General features: G+C 41.3%; 1 protein-coding gene across 2 annotated transcripts in view; it reads right to left on the bottom strand.

The window, feature by feature from the left end:
- LOC124612498 (protein bric-a-brac 2-like) overlaps window positions 1-21,100 on the bottom strand; it is a 131,729-nt gene that overhangs the window by 47,594 nt on the left and 63,035 nt on the right. For both annotated transcript variants that reach the window (XM_047140738.1, XM_047140737.1), the window contains exons 6-7: window positions 19,101-19,303; window positions 5,006-5,188 (exon numbers count right to left, since the gene is read on the bottom strand). In XM_047140738.1, coding sequence (XP_046996694.1) covers window positions 5,006-5,188; window positions 19,101-19,303 — 386 coding nt within the window. The remainder of the gene's footprint in view (window positions 1-5,005; window positions 5,189-19,100; window positions 19,304-21,100) is intronic.

The following is a 21,100-nucleotide window of genomic DNA, read 5'->3' on the forward strand; positions in this document are numbered from 1 at the left end:
ATTGACGTATTAAAGCACAAGTCTCATTGTTGGCACCAACATTGACACAACTGGGAGCACGGTTGTCCTGCTGGAGCAACCAACCATTACGTGCCCTATGGCCATGCCTTGAAGGAAGCATCAGTGCACTCCTGTTGCTGGCAAGTAGTTACTTCCATTCACAGAGCTGAGCAGCCAGTCTATGTTTAGCTTCAAGTCCGATTACTGCAGAGCAACAGCCTCAAAGAGTGCGGGGCAAAGTCAGGACATGCGGGGACCAAGCAGCAATCGGTATTGTAATTGCAAACTGTCGAAGCTGCATTGGTAAAGTACCGGAACTTCAAGCGCTGATAGAAAGCACCGAAGCTGAAATCATTATAGGTACAGAAAGCTGGCTGAAGCCAGAGATAAATTCTGCCGAAATTTTTACAAAGGCACAGACGGTGTTTAGAAAGGATAGATTGCATGCAACCGGTGGTGGCGTGTTTGTCGCTGTTAGTAGTAGTTTATCCTGTAGTGAAATAGAAGTGGATAGTTCCTGTGAATTATTATGGGTGGACGTTACACTCAACAACCGAGCTAGGTTAATAATTGGCTACTTTTACCGACCTCCCGACTCAGCAGCATTAGTGGCAGAACAACTGAGAGAAAATTTGGAATACATTTCACATAAATTTTCTCAGCATGTTATAGTCTTAGATGCAGATTTCAGTTTACCAGATATAGACTGGGACACTCAGATGTTTAGGATGGGTGGTAGGGACAGAGCATCAAGTGACATTATACTGAGCGCACTACCCAAAAATTACCTCGGGCAATTAAACAGAGAACCAACTCGTGGAGATAACATCTTGGGACCTACTGATAACAAACAGACCCGAACTTTTCGACTGTGTAAGTGCAGAACAGGGAATCAGTGATCATAAAGCCGTTGCAGCATCCCTGAATGTGGAAGTTAATAAGAATATAAAAAAAGGGAGGAAGGTTTATCTGTTTAGCAAGAGTAATAGAAGGCAGATTTCAGACTACCTAACAGATCAAAACAAAAATTTCTGTTCCGACACTGACAATCTTGAGTGTTTATGGAAAAAGTTCAAGGCAATTGTAAAATGCGTTTTAGACAGGTACGTGCCAAGTAAAACTGTGAGGGACGGGAAAAACCCACCGTGGTTCAACAACAAAGTTAGGAAACTACTGCGAAAGCAAAGAGAGCTTCACTCCAAGTTTAAACGCAGCCAAAACCTCTCAGACAAACAGAAGCTAAACGATGTCAAAGTTAGCGTAAGGAGGGCTATGCGTGAAGCGTTCAGTGAATTCGGAAGTAACATTCTATGTACCGACTTGACAGAAAATCCTAGGAAGTTCTGGTCTTACATTAAATCAGTAAGTGGCTTGAAACAGCATATCCAGACACTCCGGGATGATGATGGCATTGAAAGAGAGGATGACACGCGTAAAGCCAAAATACTAAACACCTTTTTCCATAGCTGTTTCACAGAGGAAGACCGCACTGCAGTTCCTTCTCTAAATCCTCGCACAAACGAAAAAATGGCTGACATCGAAATAAGTGTCCAAGGAATAGTAAAGCAACTGGAATTACTCAACAGAGGAAAGTCCACTGGACCTGACGGGATACCAGTTCGATTCTACACAGAGTACACGGAAGAGCTTGCCCCCCTTCTAACAGCTGTGTACCGCAAGTCTCTAGAGGAACGAAAGGTTCCAAATGATTGGAAAAGAGGACAGGTAGTCCCAGTCTTCAAGAAGGGTCGTCGAGCAGATGCGCAAAACTATAGACCTATATCTCTGATGTCGATCTGTTGTAGAATTCTGGAACATGTTTTTTGCTCGAGTATCATGTCGTTTTTGGGAACCCAGAATCTACTCTGTAGGAGTCAACATGGATTCCGGAAACAGCGATCGTGTGAGACCCAACTTACTTTATTTGTTCATGAGACCCAGAAAATATTAGATACAGGCTCCCAGGTAGATGCTATTTTCCTTGACTTCCGGAAGGCGTTCGATACAGTTCCGCACTGTCGCCTGATAAACAAAGTAAGAGCCTACAGAATATCAGACCAGCTGTGTGGCTGGATTGAAGAGTTTTTAGCAAACAGAACACAGCATGTTGTTATCAATGGAGAGACGTCTACAGATGTTAAAGTAACCTCTGGCGTGCCACAGGGGAGTGTTATGGGACCATTGCTTTTCACAATATATATAAATGACCTAGTAGATAGTGTCGGAAGTTCCATGCGGCTTTTCGCGGATGATGCTGTAGTATACAAAGAAGTTGCAGCATTAGAAAATTGTAGCGAAATGCAGGAAGATCTGCAGCGGATAGGCACTTGGTGCAGGGAGTGGCAACTGACCCTTAACATAGACAAATGTAATATATTGCGAATACATAGAAAGAAGGATCCTTTATTGTATGATTATATGATAGCGGAACAAACACTGGTAGCAGTCACTTCTGTAAAATATCTGGGAGTATGTGTGGGGAGAAATTTGAAGTGGAATGATCATATAAAATTAATTGTTGGTAAGGCGGGTACCACGTTGAGATTCATTGGGAGAGTCCTTAGAAAATGTAGTCCATCAACAAAGGAGGTGGCTTACAAAACACTCGTTCGACCTATACTTGAGTATTGCTCATCAGTGTGGGATCCGTACCAGATTAGGTTGCTGGAGGAGATAGAGAAGATCCAAAGAAGAGCGGCGCGTTTCGTCACAGGGTTATTTGGTAACCGTGATAGCGTTACGGAGACGTTTAGCAAACTCAAGTGGCAGACTCTGCAAGAGAGGTGCTCTGCATCGTGGTGTAGCTTGCTCGCCAGGTTTCGAGAGGGTGCATTTCTGGATGAGGTATCGAATATATTGCTTCCCCCTACTTATACCTCCCGAGGAGATCACGAATGTAAAATTAGAGAGATTCGAGTGCGCGCGGAGGCTTTCAGACAGTCGTTCTTCCTGCGAACCATACGCGACTGGAACAGAAAAGGGAAGTAATGACAGTGGCACGTATAGTGCCCTCCGCCACACACCGTTGGGTGGCTTGCGGAGTATAAATGTAGATGTAGATGTAGAGTGTGCTACAGTGTGTCAACAACCTACAGCAGACTCAGTACTGGCCACCTACTCCACACAGGAGTCTTCATATTACTGAGCTGTTATAACTGATTGGACACTACATCCTTTGTACAGTGTACAGATGTAAAGGCCCACTCATGGGCTGTATCTTCCTCGCAAATTAAGCGTCTTACAGTATAAATATATTTTAATTAAGATTTATTATTTATTTATTGTACTAGGACTGTCAGTTCTTATCTTCAAGCAGTGGCGCAACACAAACATATAACTGAAATAAATTTAAAGTGCAACTTATGCAAAAATTGATCAAAGAGAAGTTTGACAGAAAAACAGAATTTTATAAATGGGCACAGTGATTATGAGGCAAATGATTGTATTCATGTTAGCATTTTTTTGTGCTTGATAAATTGCTTTAACATAATCAATATATGCAGTGTCAAGTAGATGTAATATCCACTGGCATGAAGATTCGAAAATGCAACTTGCAGTTTGTGGGGAGACAGACTTATCTACACTCATGGTAAAAGTACGGCAACATGCCTCTGGAGATGTTGGACAAAATGGTCAGGATAGCAATTTTCTCCAATTGTTTACAATACGACGGATTCTATCAACCATGCCATTGTTGATACATAACTAGTTAAACATACAAGTTGACTAACCAATGCATTGGGCAATATTGAATGGCCCTCATTATCCCCAAACTTCAAAACTCTTAACTCTCATCTCTGGGGTTAAAGGAAAGGTCATTGCATACCAAGCAGGCAGTTAACTATACAAAGGACAATCGTATACATGAATTACTAAATCCACTTAGAAACAGATGATCTGGCCAGTTTCCTTCTTCAGGGCAGGGAATTGTGAAGGAGGGGGCAGGTGTGTGTGTGTTTGCGTATGTGTGTATGTGTGTGTGTGTGTGTGTGTGTGTGTGTGTGTGTGTAGGGGGAATCACTTGATCACTTGCTACTCAGGTTCAGTGGGATCTGTCATGTCTGAAGAGTAAGGCAGGCAGAGGTGAAGAAAAATGTTGTTCCCACTTTTTGCTCCAAAGAAGGCATATACGATTCTGAAAGGTGTGAGTACAGTCATGTTTTGTTTTTTGTCCCTGTACTGGCAGTTATGCCTCCTGAAGGTAAAAATTCTTCCCTGCTCCCATGTTGTTTGTGCCATTATCCTTTGGACTATACCTTCTCCTTTTCACTTTCCCATTTTCATTTTTTACTTCCGTCTTCTACATTAACTTCATCTATTCTCATCATTCTCTCTCTCTCTCTCTCTCTCTCTCTCTCTCTCTCTCTCTCTCTCCCCCCTCCCCACCGCACCCCTTCCTTCCAGTTTTTAATCTAGTGAGTAATGCAGCTATTTGCACTTTGCACACTGGAATTACATTTGGGAGGACAGTGCTTCAAATCCATGTCCAGCCATAAAGGTTCAGACTTTCCATGATTTCCCTAAATTTCAGAAGGCAAATGCTGGAATGGTTCCCTTGAGGACTTACCCGATTTTCTTTCCTCTCTTACACATAATCAGAGACTGTGCGCTCTCTCGCTCTCGCTCTCTCTCTCTCTCTCTCTCTCTCTCTCTCTCTGTTAAGATCTTGTTATCAAGCGGGAAGCTAAACCATAATATTTTCTTCATTTCTAGTTTCAACATTTTAATATTTTGATTAACAACCCTGGCCTTCTTCGGCAAAAAAAAGTTTTAAGTACTCTCTGTTTCTGACATGTAATTTAATTTCCATCTTACCTTATATTACTGTGCCTTCTTTTACTTAGGCCCCCGGTAACTTCCTTTCTAATACATGAAATGTTACCATTCCTGCTAGCCATTCCTCTGAAATCCCAATTTTAGAAGGATATCACAGATTATTCAGGAAATGCCAGAAGACAAGTCAGAAAAATATGGTGGAAAAATTGTTAAAGAGTATGAGCCGTACCTGGTAAGCAACTGATGCTGCTGCCTGAGACATTTTCCCCTGTTGGCATGCTGCTACCGCTTCGTTTAACCTCAACTGCTTACATGCATCCGATGTCCCAGAGCGCTTGCGTATGCAATTTGATGGTAAGCGACCTGCTTCAACCAGGCGGGCCTTCTCACGATACAGCGTTTTCTTGGGTATCTGTTAGGTACAATCCAACTGCTCCACGTTAAATATTCAAATGAACTATGTAGTGAGAGAGAACATGAAAACTACATTTCACAATAAGTCCAGATACAAAAAAGCTCTGCATTATCAAAGTATGACAGTGTCATTTTTCATAAAATAAACACATTGAATTTAATATCACTAGACCTCTAACTATGCATTTCTTCTTCAAAAAGTTGAAAGTAAAGAAGAAGATAGCTGCAACTCTTAAAAAGTGCATGGCAAGTCATTCAAAGTCTATGGTTTGTTTACATGCTTATCACTTATCATATAACTTGTAAGTAACATAAAGCTGAATAAAGTTTCTTTTAACCAATAAAAATTCTGTTCAGTTTATCAGGGCTGATAGACATCCCTGCACTAGAAAAGATATCCTAGAACCACATGGAGAGAAAAGAAAAAATTTATATTCATATTTTTATAAGTATCTGCTATGACTGTATTTTTGTACTTACTTCACAAAACAAAGTCTTTTGTGTTTTCTTAAAATGAAAATGTATGGGCTTCATACATTTTAATTGGCAACCAGTAATGTATTATAAATAAAAATGTATCACACAAGTGACATATTGTGCCATATGTGTAATGTAAAAAATAAAATTAGTATATTTAATGCAAGTGTGCATTCTTTCACTGGTTTAATCTCTTAAGATGGGCTTCAAGTCTCCGAGTTGACTTCTGTAGGCTCTTGTGTGAGGTGCACAACAGAGCAACAGGCCAAGCCTGAAATGTGCCAGGCACAAGAAGGAAACTGCCACAGTGATCCAATATGCACTCCAGTATTTGTGTATGAAATCATCATGAGTAAATTATACTCAGATACCTGTATAAAACGTGCCTCTTATTTGTCTACACTATGGATTTTGGTAGGGGATTCTCAATTTGTCTTATCACTACTTCTACTTTACATCTACTCTGTTTTCTGATTTCACCTTACAAATATTTCATTAGTCATTACCATTATTGCCCTGTTCTCCATAGCTCTACTGCTCGAAACCACACCCATGAAGCTGTGCTACAGTTTCAAGTTTTCACATTCATATTCCATTTCACTGCCTTCACAGTTGCTAAACACGTGTATGTAATACTTGGATATGTGCTGCGGCATCAGGCCGCTGGCACCCTACACTTCAAACATTCCAGCAACGACATCTGCAAAGGCCACCCAACAGAGGCCACCTGCAGTGGGGCACATGACTTCTACACATGGCATGGCATCTGCCACATCACCTACGGGAGCCCTCCTCTTTATAAGCACAGTGCTGCAGGCACTCACCCTCATATTGTGTTCATACTATTTGTCACCAACTGTTGTATCAGTACCTGAATTATTTATATGTTCTCAATGTTATTCTCTTTTATGTGGACAAAGAATTAACTGTGGCTCATTGTGGCTGCTGCGCTGTTGTTTGTGTCTTACACCATGATACACCTGGCAACAAGTATGGTAATCAGCTCCACATTCTCAGTCTATTTGGTTGTTCCTACAGTTCTTCTGTCCATGGAGGCAGTGCTTCAATCTCTCCTCAAGCAGCAGCAGGAGGATCTTACAGTTCCTATCATGAACTTGTAATCACACAGGCTTCCACGCAATTGGCATAACCACTGCCCTTTCCCCCTTATCATGATGTTCTTGGGGAGAGGTCAACGTGGCAGCCATACAAACACAGCCTCCATGCCACACTGGACAGTAGGTTGTCAAACAACAACCACGACACCGATAGCAGCACTCCATGCTCTCATGTTGCTTATACTGTTTCATGCAACATGGCCAGGCCACATCCCCTGTGCTGGGTGCCTTGCAACAACTTTACGAAAAAACTACATACGGCATCTGTGTGTCTTTCTCAGCCCAATCCTGCAGACATGAACATGAATGTTAAGTTCGGCCACCAGTGCAATCCTTTTTCAAGTGTGTGTAAGCTCAGACTACAAGCAGACACAGGTGCAGCAGTTACTTTATTGAACTCCCACACTTACATGAATTTGGGATCTCTAGGGTTGTCTCTGGTTACTCAACATCTGATGAGATACAACAAGCACAATATTCCAATTTTGGGGCAGTTTATGTCTTCCACTAAATATAAATCTTTGGTTCTTTCTCTGACTTTTTTGGTAGTGGATGATACTGGCACCACAAATTTTTTTGGTCTGGATACTTTCAATGCTTTTGGTTTTACCATTTCAGATATGGTGTACCTCATTTCCAGGTCCCTTACCAGCAGTAAGATTCTCTGTGTTCTGAGTTCTCGTCTCTTTTCTCAGCTGGATTAGGCTGTGGCACTAATTTTGCGGCCCACATTACTCACAGCATGGCCACACTTTTACCACGTGTGGCCTATTCCAGTGGTTCTGCACAATCAACTGAAATCGGAATTGAACAGGCTGATGTCATCTGGGGTTTCACAGCCTATTACATCCGGTGACTAGTCTACCCCTCTCCGTGTTTGTTAAAAAACTGACTGATCAGTTGCAGTGACTTTAAAGTTTCAGCTAATGCTCAATCTATCACTGACGTCTACCCTTTGCCCCATCCGGATGAGTTACTGGCAGAATTCATCAGGAGTCAGTTTGTCTCCAAAATTGATTTATCTGAAGCCTATTTACAGGTTCCATTGGATGAGGATTTTAAATGGGTCCTTTTCAGTAACATGCACTTTGGGTTGTTCCAATATCAATGCCTCCCTTTTGGTGTGGCTATAGGCCTTAAGATTACAATATTTTTTGGAACAACTGACGATGTCTGTTCCGGGGTGCACCAACAATCTTGATGACATCATTGTGAAAGATCATTAATATAACATATTCTCTTTGTTCTCAGTCTTACATACTGCAGGGTTGAAATGCAACTTGGCCAAGTCACACTTTTTTCAATCAAGCATTGTGTATTTGGGGTTTGGGGGTTTTCAAGATGGTGTGAAGTCTTTACGTCATCATGCTGTCATGGTAACAGCTCTGCCTCACCCTAGAAATGTCAAAGAACTCTAATCATTTTTAAGTAAAATTACTTACTATCATAAATTCATTCCAGGTGCAGCCATGTCATCCTCCCCCCCCCCCCCCCCCCCCCTATTTGCTCCACAAGAATTCATGTTTCTGAAGTCTAAATTACAGTTTGATCCTTGTTTGGCTACTTTCCATGCTGGCTACCACTTGGTTTTCACTATGGACACCTCTCAGTATTGATTTAGGGCACTTCTTGTATATTGATAGGAGGAGGGTTACAAATGTCTGCTAACTTATGTGTCAAAAACACTCAACTCTGCTCAGCAGCACCACTCCCATGTCGAAAAGAAGTGCTAGCTACGAGGTGCGGCTAGAAAAAAACCGGACTGATGCTGGAAAAAAACATTTATTTACAATTATTTACAATTTCATGTTATTTCCTTCAATGTACTCTCCTTCTCGGTCTCTACACCGCTACATACGAAATTTCCACTGTTCATAGCAATGCTGCAGATCATTTTCGGTAAGTCCATACATTACTTCCGTCGCTTTTTCTTTTACTGCTTCAACAGTCTCAAATCCAGTTACTTTCAAAGCTGACTTGACTTTAGGGAAAAGAAAAAAAGTCACAGGGGGCCAAATCATGTGAGTAGGGTGGATGATCTAAGATGGGAATGTTGTGTTTTGCCAAAAACGTCTTCACTGACAACGCACTGTGAGCTGGGGCATTGTCTTGGTGAAGGATCCATGACTTTTTTCTCCACAAATCGTTCCGTTTTCTCCGTACTCGCTCACGTAGGGTAGCCAGGACGCTAATGTAGTAATGCTGATTCGCTGTTTGTCCCTCTGGTACCCAATCAATGTGCACAATCCCTTTGATGTCAAAAAAAAAAAAAAAAAATCATCATTGCCTTGAATTTCGATTTTGACATTCGTGCTTTTTTTTGTCGTGGAGAACCAGGAGTTTTCCAATGCATCGATTGGCGTTTAGTTTCGGAATCGTAAGTAAAAAATCACGATTCATCGCAAGTAATAACATTTTGTAAGAAGGTGGGATCACTTTCAATGTTTTCCAGGATGTCAGAACAAATCATTCTTCGGCGTTCCTTCTGTTCAATTGTGAGACACTTTGGAACCATTTTTGAACACACTTTGTTCATGTTGAAACTTTCATGAAGAATCTGCCTAACACTTTCCTTGTCAACTCCTGTTAACTCAGACACTGCTCTGATTGTTAAACGGCGATCTTGTCGAACAAGTTTACCGATTTTTTCAATGTTTGCATCAGTTTTTTCTGACAATGGTCTGCCAGTGCGAGTGTCATCACTGGTGTCTTGGTGTCTTCGCGGCCATCTTTAAATCGTTTAAACCACTCAAACACTTGTGTTCGCGATAAACAATCATCGCCGTACACTTGTTGTAACATTACAAACGTTTCACTTGCAGATTTTCCTAGTTTGAAACAAAATTTGATGTTAACACGCTGTTCTTTCTGTACACTCAACATTTTCCGATGCACAGACAAAACGTCAACTACTTAAAACAGACGCCACGGGCAGACTAAGTGCAGGAGGCAGATGAAACTCGAGCAGTAGGCGGAGCGAGAGTCACGTGACAGGCCACGCGACTTCCAGCCTTATTGCATTCGTTTTATTGTTTCACCAGTACTAGTCCGGTTTTTTTCTAGCCACACCTCGTATGCCTATGTCCTCAAAAAGTTTCCCGCATTCTTATATGGGCCTAAGTTACACTTCATAACTGACCACAAGCCCTTGGTTTCATTGTTTAACCATTTTGCTTCACTGCCCAACAAAGCAGCACATTGCCTCCAGCGTTGGGCTTTGTTTCTGTCTTACTAGAAGGGTTTCCTATTATGGGCCCCAGGATCACAGATGCTGCCACTGCCGATTCGGTTTTGCATCATGTTGTTTAACTCATTCACCATGGTTGGCCAGATAGGCGTCCAGGGAGGGCTTCTGATTCTTTGCACAACTATTTTGTCCTCTTTCATCGCCTTTTGGTATTTGATGGTGTCATTCTATTACCTACAGACAGGCTGTCAGCTAGGTTCGTGATCCTGGTCACCATATGGCAAGATGTGCTTCAGCTCCTACATCAAGGACATGAAGGGTCTCACATACGAAGTTATTGGCCCATCAGCACATGTTTTGGCCTGACATTGATGTTGACATGGTGCATCTTGTTGTAGCCTGCTGTCAGTTTGCTGCCAAATAGATGGTGCTGCGGTTGAAACTCATTCCGTGGCCTCTGCCGCAGTGTACGTGGGAACACGTCGATGTTGATTTCGTGGGGCCCTTTCTAAATACTTACTGGTTGTTGGTTGTCAATGCTTTCTCTAAATTTCCATATGTTATCCACTCCCCTTTGACGTCAGCCATGGCTATGAATCAGGATCTCTCTCAATTTTTTTCCTATTGGAAGAGTGCCCTATATGCTTGTGACATAGTTTGTGTCTCAGGCCATCCATGATTTACACTCATGTCCAGGCATTCGCCACGTGACTGCTCCTTGTATTCACTCATAATCTAATGGTGAAGCAGAACATCTCACGAGCACATTCAATGTTCGAATGAAGAAGTACATCACAGATTCCTCCATGGATGACACCTTACATGCTTCTTGAGCTCCCATTGTTTTACACCAGTGTGGGGTCAGATCCTAACTGAGATGCTCCACAGTTGTCAGCCCTGCATCCTCCTCCATCTGCTCATGCCGCCCCAACAATGTCCATTGGTGCGGCCCTCATCGTAGTTCGCTCCTGGCTCAGCAGTCTGATCTTGGTGGTGTGGCCACCAAAGTGAACACATGCCATGGTCCAAGGCTGCCGCCTCTGTATGGTGTGCACCTGTAATGGACTGGTGGTGTGCTACCATGACCTGCTGTGTCCTCGCGCCATGGTGAGGATTGTGGGTCCACTGAAGCCACCTTTGCCATCAGCACTGTGCTGGCCTCACAGGGTGTCCCTGCTGTGGGGACAGACATGACCTCCTACCTCTCTCACTGGGTCCAGTTCCCCAGCACTTGTTGCCCGGCCTTCCCACGATGCTTCACTGCCACCATCAATTCCATCGCCAGATGGACCAGTGCCTTCAGGTCGTTCAAAACAGGCATTCTTGGCCAAGCAGCTTGCACCCTTGTCACTGGTACTCTCTTATAGAATTTTGCAGGAGAGCGGCCACCACGCATGACCAAGGCCACACCACTTTTACCCCTACTCATCGGTTCCAGCCTGGAGTCTCCTTCTGCCACTGCCATCACCGCCTGTGGTACATGCTGCAGAGGCCACTGATGCTTCAACAGTTGCCCTGATGCTCACATCGCCGGAGCATTGTTTCCCCAAGAGGGGAAGGAGCCTATACTTAGATAGGTGCCACAGTACCAGGTTGCTGGCACACTACACTTCAAATGTTCCACCAATGGCATCTGTGTGGACTAGCCACCAGAGGCTGCCTGTGGTGGGCTACATGACTTGTGCACATGACACGGCACCCGCCGCACCATTTATTGGAGCTCTGCTCTTTATAAGAGCAGTGCAGCAGGCACTCGCCCTCATATCATGTTCATATTATTTGTCAGCAACTGCTGTATATGTACCTGAATTGTTTCTAAGTTTGTGTCTATGTTCTTAACTGCTGTTCGCTTGTATGCAGAAGAAGAACGAACTTTGGTTCATTGTGGCCATGCTGTTCTTTGTGTCTTATGGTATGGTACAACAGTGTTCCTAACTTTCTTACCATTAAGTTTGATAGAAAAATAACGACAACCTACCTTCCTGCAGTGCAGTGATTACTTCAATGTGGATCAACAAGTTCTGTATTTGTGGAAACAGTAGTTGAAACTGCAATAGTGACAGACACAGATGCTGCAGCTGCAATCAGCCAAAAAGCAAGAGCAATGTCAGCAGTAACTGTAGTTGCAGCAACAGCACCTTGTCAACCAAAGAGCAGAATCAAATGGTTCAAATGCCTCTGAGCACTATGCGCCTAGAACCGCACGGCCACTCCGGCCGGCGAGCAGAATCAGGAGCTGCTGATACAACATGAGTGTCAGGAACAGCACCACCACAGCTAGTGCCTTCTGTCAGTTTCAATGAAGCAGAAAAAATATGGAAAATTTACTCCACAGATTCATCGGAAGGGAAGTAGTATTTCCAACTCGAATCATCTTATTGCTACTTTACTTTTTGACATAGTAAGCTATATAAATTAGTTCAAAAGTTATGGCTGACAGCTGACTGCAGTGGCTGAGACTTTTTTTGAAATTAGTGATTTGGTATCTAATCATTGTAGTCAACAAACTTACATCATAGTCACAATGCTGAAATTTAATCAGTATACCACACAACTAGCTGTTTTAGGTGGCACGAGTCTCTGAACTTCAAGATCTGTCTGCACAGTGCAACATTTCATGTGAATCATGCAACGTGTAATATGCACAGTCTCTTATTCATTTTGCGATAGTTCGATAGTCCCCGGTAAATATTAAAGTTCTGGGAACACAACCACCTCTCAGTGAAGTGTTAGAAACAACCCAAGCATTTGAAACTGTTGTTTCTGCTCACCAGTCTTTTGATAATATTGTTGGTACTGATACACTGTCTTGTAGTTATGTTGCAGGTCAGCTGAGGACATGTGACTTCTCTTCATTGTCAATATTGTCTACTGTCACAAGCCTACTGGTATGCAGCATCACAATGAGAAGGATTAAAGAGTAAATCATCACTTTCAAAATTTTGCCAGATCCTCAGGGACAAGAACGTATAGTTCATCATTGGTCTTCAGATAAAGTGACTCATAAAAGCCATTCCCCCACAGTGTTAACCCATTAGAGTACTCATAAGTTATCAAAATCATATCCCAGGTGCTACAACAAACACAAGAGAACTGCGACACAGTGTCTGTCAGCTGTCATAAGTATGACCACCTTGTCAGGTTGTACCTCAACCATTAGATGTTAAAAATTTGCACAACATACTTGTACATGATATTACAGTAACACCAGCAATCAATGGGGCTGATCAATATTAGCCACGAGATGTTCCAAGTCGACAAAGGAGCAGCTGCGCTGCTGATTCACTTGAGACATACACCAGTGCATACGCTCCCTGCCGCTGCTGCAACTTTAGCAACAGAAAGTCACCTACAGTGCTCAGCTGATACCATTATGGAGTCAGATCAATGTCAAAGCAAGCTACAGAAATGTAGCTACAATATTAATACTTCTTGTAATTTGTTTGTTGGTGTCAACTAATATTATTGGGTGGATTATCAGCAATTGTTTAGACCTGGACTAGGTTCCACAAAAAATTTTCAAGTGCATATTTCACTTAAATGATCCACAAAGCCACATTTTTACAGAGCATTTTCCACAATCATTTGCAATACAGGGCACAGTTAAATCCACGACAGATAGATTGCATGATCATTTTCAACAATCAATAAACATCACAAATTCTCATAACCAAATATCCAATGGGTCTATTACAATATGCAGAGTTTTAATGACCATAATGCTCAGGTAACAGATTCCTTAACCTGAAGCATTACTTGCAAAAGTGATTTTAGTAAACAAATCTCACCAATGTGTATTTGCAGCTTCCCATAGGTGCAAAACAAGGCAAATACTGGTGTTTAACATGCCTCTCAGTATGTATCACTACAATTGGTCACTGTATGGCATGGCCAGTATTCCACAATTTATCAGAGAAATCTCAAACATTCCAAACTGTGCTGCCTACCTTTAAGATGTAACTATAGTAGGACTACTCAAAAACAACATATGGCTAGTCTAGAAGCATTGTTTGTCTGCCTACAAGAAGACGAGTTGTATGGCCAACATGGCAAATGTAGGTTCTGTGTGCTGAGCATAAATATCTAGGGCATATTTTGAAAAGAGTAATATGTGAACGCCATTGATAAACTGCCACTGACATAAAATTTAAAAGAGTCATTTCTGGATAAAGTTAACTATTGGGGTGAATTTGTACCCCATGTGGTCCACAATGCTTATCCACTAAAGTAACTTCACACTAAAAGTGACAAATGTGAGTGGTCCGAGGTATGCCACCAAGCCTTGCTGAAATTGAAAAATACGTGTTTTTAAGTTGTGGTCCATAGTGATACTCATGCTAGACAAACATCTCACTCTGGCAGGCAACATATCACAATGCAGAATAGGGGCCATGTTGGTGCACAAGCACACTGATAGCAAGGAAGTGAAGTGATGGAACAGTAAGAACTTTCACTGTGGCTCGCTGTAACTATTAAAAGATTGAGAAAGAGGTATTAATAATAGTAAGTGTTTTGTTTTATAGTTCAAAGATTTGGCTGATGCACCTTCCACACTAGTCTGTCCTATGCAAGCAAGCTTCTTCATCTCTACATATCTACTGCTACCTACAGCCCTACACCCTTTGAACATGCTTACTGCATTACAGCCTTGGTCTCCCTCCACAATTTTTAACCCCTCCCCCCCCCCCCCCCTACACACACACACACACACACACACACACACACACACACACACACACACACACACATCCTCCTTCCATTAACAAATTGACAATACCTTGGTGCCTCATGCTTTCTTCAATTAAATTTGATATCTCTTGTGTTATCCAAGGATTTCTTTTTGGTCTTGTCCTTAGCCCTATTTGATTGTCTGTTTCCTCCTATACTACTTCATCTGTCACAGGTACCCATTCTTTTTCTATTGTATTATTTTCCCGCATTTGAATTATTCACTGCCTTCGGCTCCCTTTGAAACTCTCAACAACCATCTGTTTCTTGCAATTTATTTGGCTCATACCTGCTTAATTCCATACATTTCTGTAAGTTCTTCTGTAATAAACTGAAGTTCGTATCTAATAAATTATGGTCAGAGTCCACACCAGCCCCTGAAAACTTTTTGCAGTTTAAAATCTGGCTCTGACATCTCTGTCTTACCATTGTGTAACATTCCTACAGCCTTACAGTGCCTCCAGGTCTCTTCTACGTATACAACCTCCTTCTGTGATTCTTAAATGAAGTACGATTACATGCCAGCTTCCCATTTCATTCTTCTACCGCAATCCATGTTCTCCTACTCTTTTTCCTTGTCTCCCTTTTTCTCCTGTTTTATATTAGTCCTTTCCTATGATGAAATTTTCATCTCCCTAAACTACCTTAATAATATCTTTTCCCTCATTCATACATTCTTTCAACCTCTACATCATCTCTGGAGCTAGAAGACATATACCTACTCCTGAATTACCTATATTTAATTTGGTGTTGATAACCCCAACAATTCTTTACAGGGTGAAAACATTTTGTGTATACTTCTATGAAACCAATTTCATCAATCACAGGCCACAAACACCTGTTCGCTGGCACAGTGACTCCACTGTTGGGGGGGCTGCACTAGAGTGGTTACAATTAAAACGTACACCATTGGCTGACCATGCATGATGCAAATGAAGATTCCTTGCTGCAGGCACTTCTGAGGTCCAGTGCAGAAAATGATCAGAAGAAACCCTTCATTTCACCTTAAACAACAATGCACACCAAAACATAGATGACTTCCCAGTGTGCTATAACAGACTGAGATTTACCAAGTGAATAATACAATACACAACTAACACACATCACGATACACAATAATTTCACTGTGTAAACATACACATACGATCATGCTGTAATCTTTCAACTAAAACTGATCTTTGTGTATGACAATTAATTCATAAAAGAAAGTAAATAAATGGAATTCTATTTATTGATGAAACAAATTGCTCATAGTGTAAATGGCTTTCGGTTTATTAGCTTCCAGCATGAGCTGGAATAGTGTGTTTTGTATAAAATTTTAAAAAAACTGCAGCATTAGAGTCACCACTATTCTTAGCAAGTAAAATATTAATTTATTTTTAATAAAAACTTGCATAACATAATATTAATTGTTAAAAATATTCATCTTACAAAATTTAGCACTGGAAAGCTCTGCATGTTATGAAACTATTTATGTGACATGTATCTAAGTTTTCTGCAGACCATGCTGTCGGAAAAAAATGTCCAAGTTTCTGTTCATTGTAAACTACACAAATTTTTATTGAAATAATACTGAAAACATGACACAGTGTCAAGATTCTGTATAAGGGTCAGTGTTAGGCCAATCAGGGGAATTGTTGAGTTTTTGTGGTGAGTGGTGGCTGTAAGAAGATGCAATGAAAAAAAAAATTATGTAAAACATCATGACACATATGTTGGACACTTTTTATCTCAAAGAGTAAAAACCTAAATTTTCATATGTGTCCAGTGGAAACAGAAAATATACAACTGTTGGACTACTTCAGTGAAGCAGAATAATACAATAATTTGATCAATAATCTTGGACACCCCAATAAATTAAGATAAGTATAAAACCAGATAAGAATCAAACCAATAGTGTATCGTTCCCTACACAAAGAACTATTTTCCTATCTTTTCAGATAACTTTTTTACATACAGAACAGAACACACTGTCTGAAACAAAATTTAAGTTTAGGTCTTATATGTGAGCAGGAACATTGCACCAGTAACTGTTCATGGAGTGTCAGCAACAAGGTTATGTCATCAGGTAAGCAGGAATGGACAGAGCACCTTCTGGGAAGTACAGACTCAAAGGAGGAGGAGGAGAAAAGGAAGAGGAAGAAGGATGTCTGGTTATTATGTCAGAAACATTCTGCTTCTGTATCCTTCATGCCTTGCACTGGAGGATGACCAGAATGAAGGCACACATTACATTTATCCACCTAGAATCAACACTGTGATTAAGCACACCACAGACTGTTGTACCTGTGATCAAAGTCACAGCTGGATATGATCAGCTGACCAGCACTGAAATCAATTTCAGCCGCAACAAATATCAGAAGATTCACTCCTCATTCCCACCCCTCATCCACACTCATCGAGAACGTCAGGTATCTGTATACAACCCGGCTCATCCTTGTTTACACTACAGATTTTGCATGCGGACTGTCTATTAGGTTTACCATTACTTCAAGAGTATTAAGGTTAAGATTTAGTTCTCAATGCACTTGTTGGATAAATCACCAGTAACTACCACACATATCAATAGTCCATTCTTTGCAACTCTACTATGAAAAAATCTTCTGCAGCACCACTACCGCAACAATGCTTAGAAACAAATGCCAGTCTCAGCCTTTACAGTGTTCTTGTCTTTCTTACAATCAGTTCAAATGGAAAAGTTGGTACTACTCTCAAGAGCCAAAGAAACTGGTACAACTGCCTAATACCGTGTCGGGTTCCTGCGAGCATGCAGAAGTGCACAACACGATGTGGCACGGACTCGGTTAATGTCTGAAGTAGTGCTGGAGGGAACTGACACCGTGAATCCTTCAGGGCTGTCCATAAATCCTAAGAGTACAAAGGGGTGGAGATCTCTTATGGACAGCATATTGCAAAGCATTTCAGATAAGCTCAATAATGTTCATGTCTGGGGAGTTTGGCGGAGAGCAGAGGTGTTTACACTCAGAAGAGTGGTACTGGAGCCACTCTGTAGCAATTCCGGACACGTTGGATGTTGCACTGTCCTGGAATTGTCCAAGTCTGTTGGTATGCATAACAGACATGAATGGTTGCAACTGATAACTGATCGACAGGATGTTTACGTACATGTTACCTGTCAGAGTTGTATCTAGATGTATCAGGGGTCCCATGTCACCCCACCTGCACATGCCCCACACCATTACAGAGCCTCCACCAGCTTGAACAGTCCCCTGCTGACATACAGGCTCCGTGGAGACTGGAATAGAAGGGAGAACCGATAGAGGTACTCAAAGTAGCCTCCACCATACACCGTCAGGTGGCTTGCGGAGTATGGATGTAGATGTAGATGGATTCATGAGATTGTTTCCATACCCTTACACATCCATCTGCTCGATACAATTTGAAACAAGACTCATCTGAGAAGACAAAATGTTTCCAGTCATCAACAGTCCAATGTTGGTGTTGACAGGCTCAGGCGAGGTATAAAGCTTTGTGTCAAGTGGTCATCAAGGGTAAACGAGTGGGCCTTCACCTCTGAAAGCCCATATCAATGATGTTTCGTTGAATGTTACGCATGCTGACATTTGATGATGGCCCAGCATTGGAATCTGCAGCAATTTGCCGAAGGGTTACACTTCTGTCATGTTGAATGATTCTCTTCAGTCATCGTTGGTCCAATTCTTGTAGGATTTTATCCGGCCACGGCAAAGCAGGAGATTTGATGTTTTACTGGATTCCTGATATTACAGTACACTCGTGAAATGGTGATACGGAAAATCCCCACTTCATCACTACCTCAGAGATGCTGTGTCCCATTGCTCGTGCACCCACTATAACACCATGTTGAAACTCACTTAAATCTTGATAACATGCCATTGTAGCAGCAGTAACCAATCTGACAACTGTGCCAGACAGTTGCTGTCTTATATAGGTGTTGCCGACTGCAGCACCGTATTCTGCCTGTTTACATATTTCTGTATTTGATTATGCATGCCTATACCAGTTTCTTTTCTGCTTCAGTGTACTAGTTTCTAATCACAACTGAACGCCTGCTCCACAAGGAAGAAGACTGTCATGTTGTGATTACATAGGTATTGGGCAATTGTGGGAAAATCCCATGTTATTTGTCAAGATGCATTTTTATCTTTGCAAATTTTATTGGTCAAAACAAACATTGGCATAAAATTGGGAAAGAAGCATAAAAAATTATGGCCTTATTGCAACTGCAATTCAGAAACATTATGCGATTGTCTTTATATACTTTCAGGGCAAAATGGACTAGCCACATTCACAGGAAACATTGGCCTGTCCCCTGACTGAATAGAGTTATCTCTGATGATCACACAGAATCTGATGGGGAAATAACATTAACATTATAGCGTCACAGCCTGAGGCCTCACCTGCAAGTCAGAGGACACAGCGTTGAGGTTCTCTCCACGCTCCAGGGCCTGTATGGCTGCCTGCCGCCTCTCCCGACTCAGGCCCTGGTGGAGCTTGGACCGCCTGCTCAGCACCACACCTGCACCTTCCTTGTGGACACGCCGCCACAGCACTGTCTTTGGTATTTTGTACTGCTCAGCAGCCTGTTGCAGGCTTGCTCCACCTTATGCCAACAGATTAGACAGTAAATGACTAGCTGAACAGGACACGCTTCATTATGTCTTTTTTTCATTTGTTTTCTGCATTCGAAAAAAAAAAAAATCAATTAACCATCTAATTTGTGTGGCACCTAACTTATAAACAACATTTGGTGTTTTTCTTTCAGGTACAAAAAAGAAAATGTTTTGTGGCTGTCTAACAAGTGACCACACTGATTTGTTATCCACAAAAGAAACCAGGTTCTTCTAAATTCACTCTAAAACTTTGGAATGTTTGCCATTTTGATTTTCTGATAGTCGTACTACACACCAATCTTACTGGAATTTGCAGCCTTGTACAGTTGAATGGTAAGATAGTTGAAATTAGTGGAATTTGTGGTACGAATATCAACTTATATTTTGTTTTTACAGTTAATTTTTCCACTTCCATAGGGTTGTTTAGAAGCTTTTTTTGCAAGAACAAACCAGGAACATTGATGGATTTTAGGACATGTGTTGGGTAGTTTAAATTTGTGTGTTGCTTCATCATTATATCAATGGATTTAAATGTGTTTTCCTCCCCTGGCATCATATTCACTTATTTGTTTGTTCAACTACATCATTTTTGTTACTAAAATTGTTGGCTCACACAATCATTTTCTGTTTACATAGTTTCTCTCTACAGATAGATACACTTTTCAGACAAGTTGTCACTCCGTTTTTGCTATGTTGCACGACTCATCAGTTGAGATGATCTAATCGGAGTGCAGATCAAAGTAGTATGTGGCATTTCCAAGTTGTATCATAGAACATTCGGGAATATTTGTAAAAGCTCAAGAACATTATAGAACCATCTTGAATTTTTTATCCCTTGCAGAACATCCTGATGCAAGAGAGACAGAATTACCACCATGTTGTGATGGCGACCATGTCAAACAATTATACCTCACAACCACAACACCTACCACCACACAACCACTATAATGCAGAATAGGGAACTACGAGTAGCATCTGACAAAAAAACAGTAATTGGTGGTGGGTGTATTTCTGCATATTAAAAGGTTTGTGCAGAATAATGGACAAAAATGTAATAAAATTAAATCAAATGAAAAGTAAAAGGAAAGAAAGCATGAGTAAACAGGAAATAAAGATGAATTTATTGGCAACTATTCCATTTTTCGATTGCTTGTGGTTTATGACTGAACAAAATACTTTTTGTCCAAACTAGTTCAAGCAATGTGAAGTTTTAAAGTAATAACATTTTTTTTTTAATTTTTATTCTGCTGGACTACTGTATCTTAAAACACATGTCACCAGACCTTTTTTAAATAAAAACATCTAAATAATAAAACGTTTCAATCATTAATATGGAAGACTAAGTTCTTCAAATAACTCAGAAAAAGTATGACTGAGAAACTCAATTAAAGTCAAGCTATGAAAAATAGGAGCATCATATTGGTGAGGGAGAGAGCTTATCCTCTTTATAGTTACATTTACATATCTAAATCCCTTTCCCTTGACCTAAAACTCACACTTCTGGCTTATAGGAGACCACTCATTGAAAAACAGTACCATTCAGTTTTCGATAGGTCCACACCCAAAGAAAGAAAACTTGCTAGCTTTCACGCAAACATGCGCGCACACTCATAAGCAAACACACGCACGCCTACGCCCTTACATGGTGCTGGGTGGACATACAGTGACAGTGCAGCATTTTGGCAGGTGGACAGGGTTTTATTCAGGGTTGTGTCAGGCGGGGCAGGTAGAAGGATAGCGAAGCAGATTGAGGGACTGAGGATGGTTTCCTAGCAGCTCACAGAGAA

This window comes from Schistocerca americana, chromosome 4 (assembly GCF_021461395.2).
Source record: "Schistocerca americana isolate TAMUIC-IGC-003095 chromosome 4, iqSchAmer2.1, whole genome shotgun sequence".
NCBI classification, from domain to species: Eukaryota; Metazoa; Arthropoda; class Insecta; order Orthoptera; family Acrididae; genus Schistocerca; species Schistocerca americana.